General features: G+C 43.7%; 1 protein-coding gene across 5 annotated transcripts in view; it reads left to right on the plus strand.

Moving 5' to 3' along the window:
- plch1 (phospholipase C, eta 1) overlaps positions 1–20,961 on the plus strand; it is a 200,473-nt gene that overhangs the window by 98,201 nt on the left and 81,311 nt on the right. For all 5 annotated transcript variants that reach the window (XM_038815875.1, XM_038815877.1, XM_038815878.1 and 2 more), the window contains 3 exons: positions 178–307; positions 9,715–9,885; positions 13,147–13,240. In XM_038815875.1, coding sequence (XP_038671803.1) covers positions 178–307; positions 9,715–9,885; positions 13,147–13,240 — 395 coding nt within the window. The remainder of the gene's footprint in view (positions 1–177; positions 308–9,714; positions 9,886–13,146; positions 13,241–20,961) is intronic.

The raw sequence follows: 20,961 nt of genomic DNA on the forward strand, positions 1-20,961 counted from the left end.
GGACAGTCTACTTCTGCTCCTAGTTCTTATGTTCTAACAATAAGCAAACATTCAAAACTCATGGTCTTATCAATTTTACTGTTGGTGTGGGCATGCAAACAATGATGCATTTCAGTAAACCTGAATGCAATGCTCACTATGTTCTGCAATTTATTTTTTCCTTAATATTCTTTTTAAATGGATGAAACAAACCTTTGAAGAAGCTGACCGGAATGGAGATGGCTTACTGTGCATTGAAGAAATCTATCAGCTGATGCATAAACTAAATGTGAATCTACCGCGCAGGAAAATCAGGCAGATGTTTCAGGTTAGTTGCCTCCTCCTAGCTGGTCATTGCTGACTAGAGCTGGTCAACATGATATGTTTTGCTAATTCCTTTACTTCATTACCAAAAAATGTAAGTATTTTGCTGAAATGAATGCATGATGTTTGAATATAAATTGACTGATAATTTTCTATCTATCTCTTTTTTTCATTCATGTAGAAATTAAAATATGGAATATTAATATGCTAAAGATATTTTTGTCATCGGCTTCTAAAATGTGCAGAGATATATCAACAGCCTGTGGAACAGCCTGTATTTTGTAAGTGATAAATGGCACCTAAGGTGTAATATGGAAACCAGGGGCAGAATTCTCACCCGAAATAGAAACAAGGGTGGAGGCAGGCAGGCATGTAATTACGCCTCACTGGTGGGCGTGCCTGTTTGTTGGCAGCAACATGGCTCTGAACATTTTGCTGGAGACTGAATTGGGGATGAAGGTAAAAAGGCAATTAAGGTCAGTTATCAGGGTCTGACTGGAATTTTCCAGTTGATCTATGGGCCTTTATGATGTCAGAAACAGGTCAGCTGTATGGGTGCAGCGACCCAGCAGCAGAATGGGGAACCAGCACTCCCAAGCAAGTTTTGGGATCCTCCCTGCTTAATTGGTCACAGCTGTGGAGCTGTGGCAACTTTTAAATTCAAGTTGCTGAATGGGCCCCAAGCTGAAAGCATCCTCCCTCTTAATTGCAATAAAGAGCAAAGAACAAAGAAAAGTACAGCAGAGGAACAGGACCTTCGGACCTCCAAGCCTGCGCTGACCATGCTGCACATTTAAACTAAAATCCCCTATATTTCCGGGTTCTGTATCCCTCTATTCCCATCCCATTCATGTATTTGTCAAGGTGCCCCTTAAACGCCACTATCGTCCCTGCTTCCACCACCTCCTCCGGCAGCGAGTTCCAGGCACCCACTACCCTCTGTGTAAAAAAACTTGCATCGTACATCTCCTCTAAACCTTGCCCCTCACACCTTAAACCTATGCCCCCTAGTAATTGACTCCTCTGCCCTGGGAAAAAGTCTCTGACTATCCACCCTGTCTATGCCCTTCATAATTTTGTAGACCTCTATCAGGTCGCCCCTCAACCTCCGTCATTTCAGTGAGAACAAACCGAGTTTATTCAACCTCTCCTCATAGCTAATGCCCTCCATACCAGGCAACATCCTGGTAAATCTCTTCTGCACCCTCTCTAAAGCCTCCACGTCCTTCTGGTAGTGTGGCGACCAGAATTGAACACTATATTCTGTGTGGCCTAACTAAGGTTCTGTGCAGCTGCAACATGACTTGCAAATCTTTATGCTCAATGCCCCAGCCAATGAAGGCAAGCATGCCGTATGCCTTCTTGACTACCTTCTCCACCTGTGTTGCCCCTTTCAGTGACCTGTGGACCTGTACACCTAGATCTCTCTGACTGTCAATACTCTTGAGAGTTCTACCATTCATTGTATATTCCCTACCTGCATTAGACCTTCCAAAATGCATTACCTCACATTTGTCCGGATTAAACTCCATCTGCCATCTCTCCGCCCAACTCTCCGAACGATCTGAATCATGCTGTATCCTCTGACAGTCCTCATCACTATCCGCAATTCCAACCTTGTGTCGTCCGCAAACTTACTAATCAGACCAGTTATATTTTCCTCCAAATCATTTCCATATATATATATATACTACGAACAGCAAAGGTCCCAACACTGATCCCTGCGGAACACCACTAGTCACAGTCCTCCAATGGCAGACTGTAGAGCTTTCATTGCTGGAGGACCTCCTATTGGCCATTCAGCTTCAACAGCTCACCTGACATACTTATTTGGAGGGCAGGTTTCCCCCTCTGGCCACAAATTGACCATTTCAGAGAAAATTACTTTGGGTCATTCTTCGGAACAGTGGGTCATTGAGACCCCCATTTGAACCCATTTGGCCCTGACCCCAAAACAAAATCCTGCCCCAGGAGTCAATGGTACAGTTTAGGAACAAAACCTTACCAGAGGCAACAAACAGTTAGTTAGCCCTTCATGATGGGTGAACAATACAAACCAAGATACTCGTTGCCCATTGCTAACCAGGACATATGCAGTTGATGCAGTCCATAATTACTTCTACTGGAATATTTTGCCTCCGATATTGAAGTTGCAGGGAACTGAAGAAATGGGGATTAATACAGCTTTTGATGCTCAAGTTTATACATTTTTTCCCTCCAAGACATTGCTATCCAATTTGCTTCGGTGCCAAATACCTCAAACATATACCAACAAAATCTGTCTGTAATTGCTGTTGTCCTTCAAAATGTCCCCTCAATTCAAGTAATAAATGGATCTGCAGAATAAGAAACAGGACTCTGCTAGGTTCATTAAGCACTGTTGAAAGCAACTGTGACTAGATTAATGGATAAATTAAGATTGGAAGAAGGTTGCAAGTCTATCAATTCACTATCTGTCTGTTTCTATCTTCTACATTTCGACCTTTTTCATGTAGGTGCACATGTACAACCAATATAGCGGAAACCAAATGCTCATTACGTGTCCTCTTTACTTGTCCTTCAGCTGGCTGATCCCATTAATTTCCATCCTAATGGGCATTTTTATTTCTGTCATTGGTCTCCTACACTATTTCAACCAAACTCTTAAATCTCAACTATACTTTGCAGCCCTCTACACTGGGCATTGACTTTAGTCCACTTTTAAATTTAGGTGCAGTTGTAGGATTGTTTCCGGGGTTATAGGGTGGGTCGCTTGCATTTCGCTTGCATTTCAGATATTACCTATTCTCTGTTTGTAGTTCAGGAATGTTGGGGTGAGTGCTGTTGTCTAGCCTGTTTCTTTTCATCCTTAGGGGTAGTGGGTCTACTGCATATTTCCAGTATTCATCTTCTAAATTTCTGCATCTTTTCTCTTTTCTTCCTCATTTTTTGAAATCTTGTATAGACTTTTCACAATTTTGGCTATTTTATTATTCATTCTTTTCTTTCAATGTTTTATTGAATGCTGCTTTTTTATAGGATAATGTTATTGTTTTGTGCAGTTTTCAGGTCATTGAAACCATTACTTTCCTCTGTGTTCGAGAATTATCGGTTGGATGGCATGGTGGTGCAGTGGTTAGCACGGCTGCCTCATGGCGCCAAGGACTCGGGTTCGATCCCGGCCCGTCACTATCCGTGTGGAGTTTGCCCATTCTCCCAGTGTCTGTGTGGGTCTCACCCCACAACCCAAAGATATGCAGGGTAGGTAGATTGGCCACGCTAAATTGCCCCTTAATTGGAAAAAAAGAAATTGGGCACTTAAACATTTTTTAAAAGTAAATTATCTTTCCTCACATTTTTTCCTGTTGTGCGGATTTTGCATGAACCTTCTTCACATGTACAGAAAATGTAGCCAAATTTGTAGATTGAGTGCACTCATCAGGAATTAACAATATTGTGTAATCCAAAAAGTACATGATTAAAATCTGTCTCTTTTATAATCAAATTCGCTCAAATAGATTGCTAGCCAAAGGTATTCCAAATTTAGAAAAAACAAGGCACAAAGGCTGGGGTAAACGGAGAGGAGAGAATTTAACTGATGACCTTAGTGAACAGCTGGAATACAGTTAAGTTCTGCCCCTCTGTATTAAGCCATCCACTGGAACAGACTTTTTCTCTTGAATGGCACAACTACTTAGACCAAGTCTGGCTCCACTGTGGGGTGCAGAGTACGCAACATCAGAGGCTAAACTTGGTTTGTCAGAAAATATATATTTATTTAGGTATAGTACATTTAAAGCATCCACTTCTATGCTTGTTAATCTAAAGGTTGTGATAAAGGCGATTCTAGGAACTACTTCCAAGCTGGGTGAATTACTGCTTAAATATTGAGGCATTTTATAATATGCAGTGAGTTAGTGTGATTTCCAAAACCTCTTCTTTCCAATCTAGATTGAACTAAATTTTATTGCAATGCTCCCAATATTCAGTGTGTATTACTTAAAACTGGACTTAATCTAAAGTCCCCCTCACCGATGTTTCTAATCATCCTAAATTGAAAATGTGCCTGTTATTCAAAAGCAGTTCAAATAGTTGCAGGCCAGGAGGCTGATTTTAATCAGTCATCAGACAGTTTAAGCCGGTATCTTAAATTCAGTGGAATCCATCAGCTTACACTGCCCCCATATATTGAGATGAAGCTTCAGAATATAAAAAAAGTTAAGACCAAACCTTGGCTATTTGTTTGTGCATAGATCTCAATTTAATAGGAATTGTGAACAAAGACTCTCAATCAGTTTTTAACCTTTTTATCATTTTAAAATTTTACAACAATTTGAAGTATGCTATCTAAAAAAGAAAGTATTAAGGGTACCAGGGATGATGAGCTTTTTTCTAATATCTAATATCGGCAAAATTATGTTTGATAATTTATAACATACAATGGAACGTTCCCAATGAGTGCTTGACTTTTTGAAAAGTGTATGATTGAAAGCTGTATAAAGAAATTGCTATTATTTTCTTTTCTAAAGTGCCTTTGAAACATTTTATTTTCACCTGGTTCTGATTTAATGGTTTCATGATCAGCAAATACCTAAATCGGTTTAAAGATGTTGAGTAATCTTTTGTAAATAATTAGCAAGGGTTATGTGTTAGCTACAGCGATATCAGGCCAAAACAGGAAAAAACAAAACAATAAATTGGCAAGTAAAACCTTTAAAGCATTTAAAAAAATCTTTTAAACTAAAATCTGGCTCCATTGTGGCACTTGTAATGATGTGATGATTCTGTCATCCGGGATTAACACGGAGACCATTTCTCCAATTTGATGATTGACCCTTGCCTTAAGTTTCTTGGTGCTGGTCACTCCAAGAAGCAGTCTGTTTTAAATGCAAGCATGTACACCAGTAGTGGCCATTATCTATATATACGCAATGGTCTAATTTAGGGTCTAGCAACATTTGTCATAATCTGACCTGGCTGTTTGTATTTTTTGCATGTATAAGTTTTCAATCTTTTCCAAGGTAGGCTGGTGAAGTGAGGCCAGCTAAAAATCATTACAGGCTTCTTTATTTCATCGCATGTGGACATACAAAGAAGCATGTGGTCAATTCATTTAATTCAATTAATGCTGTCCTTGTGTAATATAACTAAATAATAAACACGTTTATTTTCCCCAAGTTAAGTGCATTCCAAACTGTTGCTCATCAGAGCTTTCATAACTGTTTTCTGTTTTGAGTCTCACTGACTTTGTAGCCTTTGTAGAACTATTAATGAGGTCAGGGCCAGAAGATTTGGCGTGTTTTCCAGCCGGCGCAGTGGGAAACGCTACGGCTCATAACTCCCTGGTTTGCCAGTGTCACATTTAGGGGATACCTCGATGATGCGCTACGCAATCTCCCTGGTATGTTTCCACGTATGAGCTTACCCAGCAATTGCTCAGAAGTATGCAAGTGTTGTTTGAGTTGTACAACATTATGAGGGGTGTGGATAGGGAGCAGCTGTTCCTCTTAGTTGAAGGGTCAGTTACGAGTAGACACAAGTTCAAGGTAAGTGGGTGGAGGTTTAGGGGGGATTTGAGGAAGAACTTTTTTTACCCAGAGGGTGCTGACGGTCTGGAATGCACTGCTTGGAAGGGTGGTAGAGGCGGGTTGCCTCATCCTTTAAAAAGGACCTGGCTGAGGGCTTGGCATGACATAACACTCAAAGGTATGGGCCAAGTGCTGGCAAATGGAATTAGGTAGGCAGAACAAAGAACAAAGAAAATTACAGCACAGGAACAGGCACTTCGGCCCTCCCAACCTGCGCCGATCCAGATCCTTTATCTAAACCTGTCACCTATTTTCCAACGATCCACTTCCCTCTGTTCCCCGCCCGTTCATATATTTGTCTAGATGCATCTTAAATGATGCTATCGTGCCCACCTCTACCACCTCAGCTGGCAAAGCGTTCCAGGCACCCACCACCCTCTGCGTAAAAAAGTTTCCACACAAATCTCCCTTAAACATTCCCCCCCTCACCTTGAAATCGTGACCCCTTGTAATTGACACGCCCACTCTTGGAAAAAGCTTGCTGCTATCCACCCTGTCCATACCACTCATAATTTTGTAGACCTCAATCAGGTCCTCCCTCAACCTCCCTCTTTCCAAAGAAAACGATCCTAATCTACTAAACCTTTTTTCATAGCTAACACCCTCCATACCAGGCAACATCCTGGTGAACCTCCTCTGCACCCTCTCTAAAGCATCCACATCCTTCTGGTAATGTGGTGACCAGAACTGCACGCAGTATTCCAAATGTGGGCTAACCAAAGTCCTATACAACTGTAACATATCCTGCCGACTCTTGAACTCAATACCCCGTCTGATGAAGGCAAGCATGCTGTATGCCTTCTTGACCACTCTGCCGACCTGCATTGCCACCTTCAGGGTACAATGGGCCTGAACTCCCAGATCTCTCTGTACATCAATTTTCCCCATTACTCTTCCATTGACCGTATAGTCTGCTCTTGAATTGGATCTTCCAAAATGCATCACCTCGCATTTGCCTGGATTGAACTCCATCTGCCATTTCTCTGCCCAACTCTCCAATCTATCTGTATTATCCTGTATTTTGCAGGTCAGTTGTCTTTCTTGCTTTGGTGCAGACTCGATGGGCGGAAAGCCTCTTCGACACTATTATTCTGCGATTCTGAGAAGTATTAACTTCCTCTGGACAATTACGTTGGGCTGGGACCCACCTGACAGAAGTGATTTGAATTGCTAACTTCGGATGGTTCTTTCAGTTTTGCCCTGATAGTTACTCTGAAAGAGTTAGAGGGAAAAAAATCACTTCTTCTCCAGAGTAACTACTTCAAAAATCGAGACCCAGCCTCGCACAGGATACTCCCATCCTTCTGGTGTGACCCGGTTTGACCCGCCTCTCTCTGCTCCGACCCTTTCTCTGGTCTGAGCCCCCTCCCCCTTTCAGGTTTGACTCCCTGCCCTTCCCTCTCTGGTCCGACCTGACCACCCCTTCACTGCAGCCCGTGGAAAATGCAGTTTCGTACCTCTCTTCCCCCAGTTACTCAATGCCAATGCAGCTGGGGACATGCTTCAATACTCCTGTCTCACCCAACCTGAGTGAGGAAGGTTGGGCGAAACAGGAGCCGTGGAATCCAAGCGAAGGTAAGTCAGTTGAGAGTGGCAATCCGCCGGAGGTTGCCACCCTGAGGACATTTGCCACTGCACTTAGCCTCAAAATGGGAGAATTCCACCCAATATTTTTGAAAAAAGCCCACAAAGTCCTTGCAATAGCAGATGGCAATTAATTTTCTCAAGCATTAATGAAATGGTACTGTCATACCATTGAAAGGATAGCTTCTATTGAGGGTAATACAAATACAGACCAGAGACTTCCCAATACAATGAATGTGTGGTGCTTATTTATTATATGGATATGGGGGAACAGCATCTGAGCTTAATGCAATAGCATTTTAAGCACCTATTGCCTTTTTATGTTAAATGCATTGATACACTTTTTTTTCTCAAACCCTTTGAGTGAGGAAAGACAAATTTGGAAATGAAACACAGAATATGACAGATATTACTCAAGGACATACAAAGACCACTGCAAATTTTCATGTGCAGCTGGCATTAATTGCCACTGCTGCTGCAGCGCCCATCGGGAAAACAAATATTTTGCCCTGACCTTATTAGTTATGCACCTGGGTGTTTCATGCCATATTCTGTGATGAAGCTGACCTGGCTGGAGCATAGTCTGCCATCGTAACCAGGTGCCAAATTGAAAAGGTGCCCAACATCATTGACCCACTGTTGAAGAAAGAATCATAGAATTTACAGTGATGAAGAGGGCCATTTAGCCCATCAAGCCTGCACCGGCCCTTAAAAAGAGCACCCTATTTAAGCCCACGCCTCCACCCCATGCACACCCTTGCCAGGACACCAAATCTGAAAGGTTAAGCTGCAGATGTTCCCCTGACCCACTGCTGGTTGGTGGCCACCATCCTGAACTCCGGAAGCAGCCCCAGGCATTGTTTGGATGAATCCCAGCATATGCACGCCATGTTGTTTGGAACTTGTTCCTCACTGGCCTGTTTTTCCGCTAACACCTCAGAGAATCTGGCATTGGCTGGGGAGGTAGAGGAGTCCTCCATCTGCATCCAATTGATGAGATGCAAGTGAGGTTCACTCTGGCGGGATTTCTAACACGCCATGGCGAACACCAGCGGAAGATCCTGCTGCAAATTCACATTGGCGTGAAATGGATTTCTGAGCCTCCCATCAGATTCTCCCCCCACGCCCACAATTGGACTTGGTAGAATTGTGAGGGAAGCGGCCCCAACCGATGATCTAGCCCCCGCCATCTTTCTTCCTGCAGGACTCTCGGCCTCACTTGCCGGTGGACTATCGCTCGCCCCCTTGGGGCTTTGACATTCTTCATCTTCCTTATGACTTCACACCAACACTATCTATAAACTACCCCTGAAACTTAGCATCAAAGTCCAAAAGCCAGAGACTCTAGCAGGAGCCACCTAACATAGAACTCCATATACCTGTCACCATCAGAAATCGAGAAATGAAGCATTTCTGTCTGTATCCATTTACTTTGTATAAAATGTGTAGATATTTTGTCACCAACAATTGTTAATATGTCCACCTAATCTATCTTTCATGTCAAAATGGGTACTTTTTAAATGAATTATTTTATAGTACCGTATTTTACCTTCAACTGCTGGAGAATAAATTCTTCCATGTGGATAACCTGTGAATACCTCAATGTTATTACTGGTTTTGAGTGTATTTAGGTAGTGAGAATGGATACAGGGTTGTGACCTACATTAGGCCCTGATCTTGGCTGAATAGAGGATGGTATGTGCTGATCTTCTTTGGAATTGGAGGGTATGGAAACCTGGTGAGATCTCGTAATTTTTTATATTCCTTCATGGGATTCATTCATTGCACATCCCTGAGGGTTTGTCATATAGTCAATCACATTGTTGTAGATCTGGGGTCACATATAGGCCAGACCAGGTAAGGGTGACACATTTTCTTAAGAACATTAGTGAACCAGGTGAGTTTTTACAACAATTGTTTCATGGTCATCATTGGGTCAAATTTCACCATCTGCCATGATGAGATTTGAACTTGGGTCCCCAAGTGTCCCCCTGGGTGACAGTACCACAGGGCCACAGCCCCCCTATTTGTAATTTATGATTTGTTCTCCTTCATGATAGCAGCATTGGAACTGACTGCAGTTAACAGGACAACTGCAGGCAGTTATTGGGCGAGGTGGAAGAAAAACAAGGAGTGAAGATTGGTGTGGTAAAAGGAAAATATACCCAAAAATCTTCATAACAGGTCAATCAAAAAAAGTACTGCCGAATAACTTGAAATCTTTGTTATAATAAAGCATTACTTTTTTTGTCCCTGATAGGAAGCTGACACAGATGAAAATCAGGGCACATTAAATCTAGAAGAGTTCTCTGTGTTTTATAAGATGATGTCTTTACGACGGGATCTCTTCCTCCTGGTGAAGTTTTACAGTGACAGGAAGGACTATCTAACTGTGGAAGAGCTCGCTCAGTTTCTTAAATTGGAACAGAAGGTAAGTCAGTCAAACACCATATTTTAAACTCTACATGTATTCAGAGCAAATGCTGTATCTGTACGTTTTGGATTTTTGATTTGCAGCTTTCTTTAATGGATTAAAAATTGTTGTCAATTCAGTCTATGGTTCAGGCTGCAGCAATAATAAGACAGTTTTGTTGATCATCCAACATCTGTGCACAATTCATGGATCCATAAATAACTTGTGGCTAATTTCTCTTCACCCACCCACTCCCACCCAACACCCTATTTTCTCTTGCACTTTCCTAAAAGCATTAATAACTCCTGCTGGAATATGCTTCCTTTTGATATAAGCTGCCTCTGGTTCTTTATACAAGTAACCATTCCTCAAATGCAAGTTTAGACAGTAGATGTTGAGTAATTTATGGAGGGCTTCATAGATTTGCCTAGTTGTTACACCTACACAATCATACTTTGCAACAATGCCCACTAGGTAGTCATCAAGAACAGAGGTCTGGCAGACTTGACATGTTGCTGTGTGTAAGTGCACAGTTCCCTGCATGGAGCTTTCCAATTGGATCCAGTGTATGAAATCCTGTCTCATGCCCCTTTCTCCCAAAAGCCAGACTGCAAGGATAATAATGTAATGGGGAATAATAATTGTGCGCTTATGTGATAGTTGATGCAGTGAGACAAAATAATTCTGCATTTTTGCCCTTGCTGTACTTGATGAGAGGAAAAGCTGGACAAATGAACCATTGCTCATGTAAAGAAATGTCTTATTAAAGGAAAGGTAGGCCGAGAGATTGAACTTGTTAGTGGCCTGTTGATGCAGGCACCAATGCACACAGAATATGCAGGCAGATTGTGACGTCAAGCAATGTGCAACATTGATTTGCCTTCAGCACTGTCACTATGCAGCTCAATGCTCCGGCCGTACCCTCTCTTAATTTTGCATAGCTGAACATGAAGAATCCTTCTGTCATGAACACAATTTAAAGCGATCATCAAGTACTTGCAGCTTGGTTGCTGGTTGATTTCTCCTTGCTGTTATTACAGTTCCAGAAGTGTTTGGAGCTGTCTATAGTTGTTTCAAGTTGCAAAAGACTACAGGGAATTGTATGGCAGTTGCTGAAAGACATTTTGCTGACTTCAAGGCCTCTGTGCAAACCAGTTGTGCCCATACATGGGTGAATTATTGAGCAATGCCTCGGCCTGTAGATGCTATGATTCTATAGGCAAATAGGGTTAGATGGGCTTTTTGGTTGGCATGGACAACTTTGGGGTGAAAGGCCTGCCTCTGTGCTATAGATTCTATGATTCTCCTTGCGATATAGTGTGACTTGGAAAGTAAACAGAGCTCACACAGAGCATGACACGCTGCTGAAAGAGGGAGGAGAGGGGTTCTCAGCAGGAGGCCATATCCACCCAGGGCATTCGAGGTGCAATTTTCCAGCCTGAAATCCTGTTCAAGCAGCATGTTCATCTACAACATCAACAGACCACCCTTGAGTAAGGACATCCTCGCTGAAATATTTCCCCTGCTTTGGCCACAACTATAAACTGAAGCAGGGCAAGGACTATGTTTCCAGTGTCTATGTAAGTAACTGTGGTAGAAACTATTGTCGTGTCTGGTTTCTTTTGGGCAGGAAATATTTGCATAATTTCCCACTGTTGCGTGAGAGTGGACGCTTGAGGCTTTCTATTCAATGGGAGCTAAATGCATTTCATTTCCTCTAATGCCAGTGAAAACTGGTGACTTCGCTAGGACTGCAGAATCCCCTCTGGCAGAGAATACCATTGACTGCATAAACATCACTTTGCAGGCATCACATGCCACCTCTGCCATGTAACAAAACCAAAAGGAGTTCCACAGCCTCTCTGTTTAGCTGAAGCGTGACCATCCCATCATGCAGGTCAAAACCCCATATCCTTGCAGCAGCGATGATATCTTCATTCTGTATTAATTCACTGTGCCTGCACCATTTGAGCTACCACAACAAACTGAAGGATGGGGACTTGATGACGGGGATTAAAGTTGATCACCCCAGTATGTAACTGTCAGAAACCTGCACAGCATGCATCCAACAAAAGTTATCTTGTCGCACACAATGGAGAGTAGAATAATGACAATTAAACAATGGGTGGAATCATCTGCTCCTTCTAGTGGCATGTTTGGGGGCAAATAGGCATTTAACTAGGTAGGAGGATGGTAGGTGAGAGCCGTGTCACTTCCAGCCACCACCTCTATCCAGTGCAGGAGGAGTCTGTGGAGGAGTCTGCCGATGGATGACCTCCAGCAGCTTGAAGCAGTGCTAAGTGTACAAAAGTGATGTGAAGTATACGAATGTTAGATCTGAGGTCTGATTGATAGAGATTGTTGGCAGATTAGAGGTGGAAATGTTATGATTTGGGAATAATGGATGAGGGTACGGCATTTGACGATGCATTCACCAATCTTTAAAAAAAAAAGAAATTCCAATTAAGGGGCTAAATTGCGTTACCAATACACCTACCAATACCCTGCACAAGATCACAGAATCGCATTGTTACAGTGCAGAAGGACGCCATTTGGCCCTCCATGTTTGCATCGGCTCATGACTTAGTGCCATTCTCCTGCCTTTTCCCGTTCCCCTTACACACTGTTTCTGTTCAAATAATAATCTAATGCCCTCTTCAATGCCTCGATTGAACTTGCCTCCACCACACTTCCAGGCAGTGCATTCCACAGCCGAATCATTCTCCTTTCCACACCTCCTCTACCAAGGTCTCCAGACTAGTGTCTGTAAAACATGAACCTGGCGCATTCTCCTGATGTGCCATTCCCAGGCCTTATTCTCTTCAACTCCTGTCACCTACTCCAGTCAAAGTGGACGTCCATTTTAACACATGCAAGCTGTTTTTTAACAGTACAGAATCATTTTAATTGGCACTTGCCATTCACGATATTGGCCTCCTGACGTACCCAGCCAATGAACAGCATTGATTAATGTTGACGGGACACTGAGATAATTCAAATGAAGAGGCAACAAAAAGAAAGGTGTTATCTGCATTGCAACGAATGGGGCCAGGATAATTTTATATCGGAATCCAACATCTGTTTTTAGGGGCTAACCTATTTAGCCCCAAGTTTGTGTTTAAAATGTTATAAATTTCATTGAATTAAATTGATTGGAGTTATTTATGTGTCATCAGCAAACCCTGGATCTGAGATTTTGTCCCATTGCATTGTGTTTTTCTCAGGGCAATGGTGAAATTTTTTTTTTAAAAAACAGATTCACATTTATTCTTCACACAGATGACCGATGTGACATTAGAATATTGTATGGATATTATAAGGAAGTTTGAAGTCTCTGAGGAAAACAAGCAACAAAATGTCTTGGGAGTTGAAGGTAATTGGAACAATAAATTTGCTTATACATGGAAAATTTGAAAATAACTTGTACTATAATTTATGGCAATGACCACTGGAATACTAATAAAATGGAATTTAGCCAGATATTTTCTTTTTTTTTTTACTTCATGATATGATTGGATAACCTAGTCCCTCTTCTAATTTAATTTTAAATTCACACTAAAGTAGCTTTAAATGTTATGAAAATTATTTGCATATTTATTCACTCATAATCTTATCATTCTTATCAATGCAGTAAAAAATTTTGCTATCATAAAGTAAAACGTTGATTTCTGCAAGAAATTCCTTCCAAATTGATCAGTTTAGTGACGTATGATGTGCTTAATTAATGGGGTTGTACTAGAATATGCAAATTCTTATACTTCCACTAATGTGACTGACCATTAGATGTCAGTGGCTGGGGTTTGTGTTGTTGAGTTGCCAAGATCTTTGTTGTTAATATCCCTGGAATTTGAGTTGCAACACAAGTGACATAATATTACCATCAGTGTAGTTGCTGGTGAATTATTTACCAAAACTGAATGGATTAGACTTGGGTTTAATTAGGCAAACTGACCGTGCTCAAAAGAAAACATGCTGTACCGGATTCTATTTGCCAACAGCAAAAATATAACTGAACACAGGATCATGAGGAGCAGGAATATGCAATTTGGCCCTCCTAGCCTGCTCCATCATTCAATATGATCATGGTTTACCTGATTCTCCTTTCTCTCTCTCTCTCACACACACACACAAAAGGTAGCCCTCTTATTCTTAAACAAAGTCCCCTAGTTTTAGTCTCTCCAACAAGAGGAAACATCCTCTGGGTGTTTAGCCCATCAGTTCCCCCAAATATGTTTTCAAATAAGAAGACTAAAACTGTACACTGTCCTCCAGATGTGGCCTCACCAAGGTCCTGTACAGCTGCAGTAAAACTTTTGCTTTTATATTCTATTCCTCTTGCAATAAATGCCAACATTTTATTCGCCTTCCTAATCACTTGCTGTATCTGCAGACTAACTTTGTGATTCATGTACCAGGAAAACCCAGATCCCTCTGTACCACCGAGTTCTGTAGCCTTTCTCCATTTAAATAATAGTTTATATTCTTCCTGCCATAGTGGACAAGTTCAGATTTTCTCATGTTATACTCCATTTGCCAATTATTTGCCCACTCACTTATCCTATCAAATTTTGTTGCAGATTCTCCACCTCCTTTTGACAGCTTACTCTCCTACCTATCTTTGTGTTGTTGACAAATTTAGCTACCATTGAGTCGGTCCCTTCATCCAAGTCTTTTATATTAATTGTGAAAAGCTGAGGACCTAGCACTTATTCATGCGGCACTCCACTAGTTAGTTTTTCAATCTGAAAATTACCTATTTGTCACTACTCTTTATTTCCTAATAGATAACCAGACTTCTATCTATGCTAATTGATGCCCCTACACCATGTGCTCTTATCTTGTGTAGCAGCCTTTGAGGTGACACATGTTGGAAATCTATGTATACATCTACCATTTCCACTTTATCCACCTTAAATATTAGTTTGTCAAAAAATTGTAGTATATCACTTAAACATGGCATGATCAAAAGCTGTAGTTGTTTAGTTAAACATGGTGCGATCTACCGGCTGCGCTCTACTCCAGCGAGAATGCAACGTGGCCAGTAGATCCCAGGAGAGGCCTCCCATGAGCTTCTCGACAGTCTTTGCGCCTCGTGGGATAAGACCCGTGAGGTGTCAAATCAGAATCCCGCCAAAAGCAGGTATGACCAAATGGCTTGCACCTAAATAGGTTTTAAACCTAATTGAGCAAGCTTAACCAGCATCTTCCCGGGATCTACCAGCCTCCCCAGCAAGGCCACAGCCAGGAGCGTTCAGTACTGGTCCACACAAATGTGGAGCAGGCGGAACAACACCCGGAGGATCTCCCGATCCATTGGAGGTCCCTGGGTGGCCGGGAATACTGCATGGTGGCTCCCTGGCCCTCCCCCTGGAATGCAGGCATCTTGGCACTGCCCAGATGACACCTTGGTACTGCCACCCAGCACTGTCAAGGTACTCAGGTGGCACTGCCAAGCAGGAGCATTGCCAGGGTGGTACTGCCAAGGGCCTGGGTCCAAGGGGGCGATGTCCATGAAAGGAGGGTGGGGGTGCTTTGAAGTGTGGGGGTACAGGGGAGGTAAGTAGGGGCCTCTGGAATGTTTGGGGGTGGTGACGGGTGGAGGTCCTGCAAGGGGGTGGGTGCCAGTAAGAGGGCATGGGAATGCCTGAAGAGGACGTTCTCCCAGGGACCTCTTATCCGTGTGTCCTGACTTGGGGATTATGGGATAATGTCCATGGGTTGGGGCATGACATTGTCTATGGGTGGGGGACCCACAAGCTCACTTAGAGATCGGGTCACCCTTTCAAAATTCTAGGTGAATTATTGCAGTTCTGGTAGTATGCTATGTTATACTACTGAATGTAATATATGTTACTCATTACTGTTGTTGAGGAGGTTTTCTGAATCTTGATGAGGACGACTCAAAGTCGTTCAGTAACAACAAAAGATTTATTGAGTAACTAAAATAATAATTTTGTGAGTTCTTTACTTTAATATTAACAAGGTTAACAAGAGCTAAATACAGTAACTATGTTTAACTACACTAACACGCTGAACTAATCTACACTCCTGCTCTTGTCACAGTATACCCAAAAGAGAGAGAGGAACAGAATGAGCCTGGCTTTTATACCCCTGTTAGTGCTGCCCTCTAGTGATCATCTGATTCTACTGATTACCTATTAACCCCTTGTGTACATGCACATACAGAGACACTACACTAGGTGTGGACTAAAACGGTGAGAAACTCCCCAGGACTCAAAAAAGTGACTGTCATTTGATCGCGGTGGGGAATGCGCGGGAAGAGCCGGAGGGAAATGCCCTGGAAAAACCCGCCACAAATGAACTTAGAAATTTTTACGTTAAATTCTATCCACAATCTCTCTTTCAATCTCTCTTTCATAAAGCCATGTTGACTCGACCTGATCACATTATGTCTTAGTATCCTGCCATAACTTTCTTGATAATGGCTTCTTGCACTTTCCCTCTGACATGCGATTTTTAAAAGCTCCATGGCCAGGATTTTCAGGATAGCGGGGTTTGAATAGAGACATTTGAGAAGATTTAAAAGCTTTGAATGGGATTCTTGAATGGGAGTTTTTTTCATTGTCAAGCGTGTGAGTGAGAGCTGTATTTGATTTAGCTTTTTTTTTAAACTAAAAACTAAAACAAACTCCATATGGCTCCTGAGGTCTACCAATGATCGATATTGGGGGAAAGGGCATATGACAGGGAATGGGAGCATGAGAGGGAATGGGGTCATGAGGGGAATGGGGTCATGAGGGGAATGGGTGGGAGCATGAGTTGGCATGGAAGAATAAGGGATCATGGATCGTGGGTGGAGTACGTGAGTTGGAATGAGGGTATGAGAGGGCATGGGAATGGGGTATGGTGTATGTGTTGGCATGAAGCTAACATGGAGGCATGATGGGCCATTTGGGAGGTGTGAGGGTTAGAAAACCTAACTGCATCTAAAATAACATGGACAAAGTCCCAGAAAGCTGAGGTAGTTCGTCTAACCAGTCCACTGAGAAACCTGCCCACTGCTGTGACTGCCTAGGATCTGCCACCAGGTTTGGTGGGCCTGATTCTATTCCACACCCACCCACCTCCACAGAGCAAATATGTGACATGGGGGGTCCTTAAACGGAGTTGGAAATTTCCGAGCTCGAGCTGTCTGTCTCGGTAGTGAAAATCTAGCACTATTTTTGAACTTTGGATTTAAAATATGCCACCTGCTGGTTGATTGCCGATGTCTGGAATAAGTATTTTTTGCAGTTGCTGACTACTGTAATTTTAAAAATTATCATAAATTAAACAATAATAATCTTTATTAGTGTCACAAGTAGGCTTACATTAACACTGCAATGAAGTTACTGTTAGAAGCCCCGAGTCACCACATTCCAACACCTGTTCGGGTACACAGATCGAGAATTCAGAATGCCCAAATTACCTAATAGCAGGACTTGTGGGAGGAAACTGGAGGACAAGCATAAAGATCTAAAGGAAATCAGTTTTAAAAGTCTGAATGAAAAAGAACATTGAGCATTAGGGTTCAGTGAAATATTGCTCTTGAATGTACTGTTTTGGTTTATAATTCAACCTCAGGGCCATGTCACAACATATTAGTGTCTCTGGGAATATATGAAGCTCATATATGAGTTAGTGATTTCTGTAGGTTGAGTTAAAGCCTGCAGATTGCAAAACAAAGTCATTTATTCAAAATAACTTTTCAATGTGAAGGCACATAAGCTGTTCAGTCAGCTAAGGGAACATTCTGATTTTCCCTGGGAGTAAGAATGTTAAGGGAGAAGAAATAGTAAAACAAAAAATTGAAGATTGGGATATAGTTGAGTAATTTCAATTTAACCTGTTCGACTTAGGGGAGCTAGCAACATGAATTCCCTTAACATTACAATGATGACTGCAGTATTTAGTGTTTTGTTTGCTGTGACAAATGTGGGGTCTCCTGAGATTGTGAAAGATATGTAAATGCAAGTTCTTTCTTAACATTGTTTGCAATGACAAATGTCTAATTGAGCAAATACATTTTATGGAGAATCCTAACTACACTTTAACATTGTACGTATGTGTATGTTGGGATAGAAAAAGTGACAGCCACTGAAAGAAATATTGAAAGGTTTATAGTTTATAAAAGCCACAGACCAGGGTGGCATGGTGGTGCGGTGGTTAGCACTGCTGCCTCACACCACCAAGGAATCGGGTTCAAACCCTGCCCCAGGTCATTGTCCATGTGGAGTTTGCACATTCTGTCTGTATCTGCATGGACCTCACCCTCACAACCCAAAGATGCGCAGGGTAGGTGGATTGGTCACGCTAAATTGCCCCTTTTAAAAAAAAAAATTTTTAGAGTACCCAATTTATTTTTTCCAATTAAAGTGCAATTTAGCATGACCAATCCACCTACTCTGCACAGCTTTGGGTTGTGGGGGTGAAACCCACGCAGTCACAGGGAGAATTGGCAAACTCCACACAGACAGTGACCCAGGGCCGGGATTCGAATCGGGTCCTCAGTGCCGTAGGCAGCAATGCTCACAGTGCCACCGTGCTGCCTCAACTAAATTGCCCCTTAATTGGAAAACAATTGGGTACTTTAAATTTATTTCTAAAAAAGCCACAGACCAAAACATTTAAATCTTATGAAATGGAATGATGGCTTCTATTTCAAGGGGCTTGGAGTATAAAAGTAAACATTTAAAATACTTTGTATAGTTTTGGTAACCTTATTTAAGGAAAGATGTATTATCATTGGAGGCAGTATAAGAGGACGTTCACCAGAATGATCCGGATTTTGGAGTGACTGCTGTCAGAGGAAATATTGTGCAAGTTGGGTCTTGTAAAATCTGCTAAAGCAGCACACATTGGCCAGACAGGTAGAAAGCAAAGATTATGTTTATTTACGACATTACACTCTCCACTCCCTGAAGGGTATCCTTCCCCGACCTTCTCCCAGGGTGGGGTTTTTATACTAGAGGTCTGACTTCCCCCAGGTCTGATTTCCCACGCCCTTGGGGTGCTCCTATTCACAGGAGGTCACCTGGAATCTAATTGTCCTGATGACATAACCTCCTTGAGGGTTATAACGGGTCTGTATCCTTGAAGCTCATAAAAATGAGGTGTAGTGATGTAATTGAAACATAGAAGATTCTCAGAGGGTTAGACAGGGTGAATATTGGGAAGATGTTTCACACAGGGAAGAGTGTACGACCAGAGAGCATAGTCGCAGAATAAGGGGGTGCCCATTTAAGACTGATTTGAGGGAAAATTTCCTCCCTCAAAGATTGGTTCATTTTTGTAATTCTTGATCCCAGGAAGCTGTGGAGGCTGAGTCCTTGAATATTTTCAAGGCTGAGATTGATTGCTTTTCAATCAGTAGGGGAATTAAGGGGTACGGAGATAAGGCCGGAAAGTGGATTTAGTGAGTGGACTTAAGATCAGCCATGATCTTATTAAATGGTGGAGCAGGACTACTTCTGGTTGCGGCTATGCGGAGCTAAGCCGCACGTTCGGCAACTCCCGCTAGAAACGGACTTTGGGGCTCTTTTCAGAGCCCCCAACAGAGCTTTTTCGATGATTCCCGACGTGGGAAGGGGTTTTCAGTAGATCCCCAGGGTTCTATGGTCCGGACCAGGAGTGGGGTGAGCAGAAAAGTGGTGGCAGCGCTCCTGGAAAAGCGGATGAAGGGAAACAAAATGGCGGCCGGCGGAGCCCTCGAGGAGTTGAGGCAGTGGGCGCAGGAGCAACAGGCGACTCTTCTGCGCTGCTTCCAGGAGCTTACGGTGGAGCTGCTGGAGACGCTGAAGGCTACCACCAGAGAGCTGATGGAGACTCAGACAGCCCAGGGGGTCGCAATCCGGGAGCTGCAGCAGCAGGCCTCCGAAAGGGAGGATGAGGCCTCAGCCATCGCGGGGAAGGTGGAGATGCACGAGGCGCTCCATAAAAAGTGGCAGGAGCGGTTCGAGGAGCTGGACAACCGGTCGAGGCGAAAGAATTTACGGATCCTGGGATTTACGGAGGGGCTGGAGGGGTCGGACCTGGCGGCCTATGTGGTCGTTTTGCTGAACTCGTTGATGGGAGCTGGCCCCTGGAGTTGGAGGGGGCCACAGAATACTGGCTAGGAGGCCCAAGCCGAACGAGCCGCCGCGGGCAGTGTTGGTGCGGTTCCACCGGTTCGTTGACCGGGAGTGCGTGCTCCGGTGGGCCAAGAGGGAGCGGAGCAGCAAGTGGGAGAACACGGAGGTGCGGATCTTCCAGGACTGGAGTGCGGAGGTGGCTAAGCGGAGGGCCGGGTTCAACCGGACGCAGGCGGGGCTCCGCAGACGGAGTGTGAAGTTTGGCATGTTGCAGCCGGCGCATCTGTGGGTCACCTACAAGGACCGTCACCATTATTCTGAGTCCCCGGAGGAGGCGTGGTCCTCTGTTCAGGCCGAGAAACTGGACTCAAACTGAGGGTCAAGGGTAGGGGTTTTGTATGAAAATGTAAGTGTGTTTAATTTTTTCTCTGGAGGGGGGAGTTCTCTGTTTAATGCAGGATGTGTGTTGGCTTTAGGGTGGGTGGGGCGATGTCTTTATGTCTTTTCGTATGGGTCTGGTGGACGGGTTCGGGCAGAGAGGTAAACTGGGAGTGCGGGGAGCTGGTGGTGGGGACTGGCAATGGGAGTTGCCCTAGAGGAGGCAGGGTTGGGCAGGGCGAAAGCGCGGGCTTTTCTCTGGTTTCCCACACTGCGGGGTGATGGGGGGCGGGGTCGGGACTGAGAAGCGCAGGCCTTTGCTGGTTGTTATTTTCCCGCGCATGAGCGGGGGGAGGGGGAGGGCCAGTTGATGGACACGAAGGAGGAGGAGCAGTCCCATGTGGGGAGGGGTCGGAGGTGTGGCGGGCGTTGCCGGGGTCAGCGGAAGTTAGTTGGCTCATGGGAGTGCTGCGGAGGGAGGGGCGCAGCTAGGAGGGATCCCAGCCTGCGGTGGGGGGGGGGGTACCGGTTTGCTGCTGAAATGGGCAGGAAGGAGCTGGAGTATGCAGGGCGTGCTGGGGGGGGGGGGGGGGGGGGGGGGGGGGGGGGAGTTGCCGCCGTGGGCAACAGGCCGAGCAGGGGACGC

The sequence above is a fragment of the Scyliorhinus canicula genome, chromosome 13 (genome assembly GCF_902713615.1).
Source record: "Scyliorhinus canicula chromosome 13, sScyCan1.1, whole genome shotgun sequence".
Lineage (NCBI taxonomy): Eukaryota > Metazoa > Chordata > Chondrichthyes > Carcharhiniformes > Scyliorhinidae > Scyliorhinus > Scyliorhinus canicula.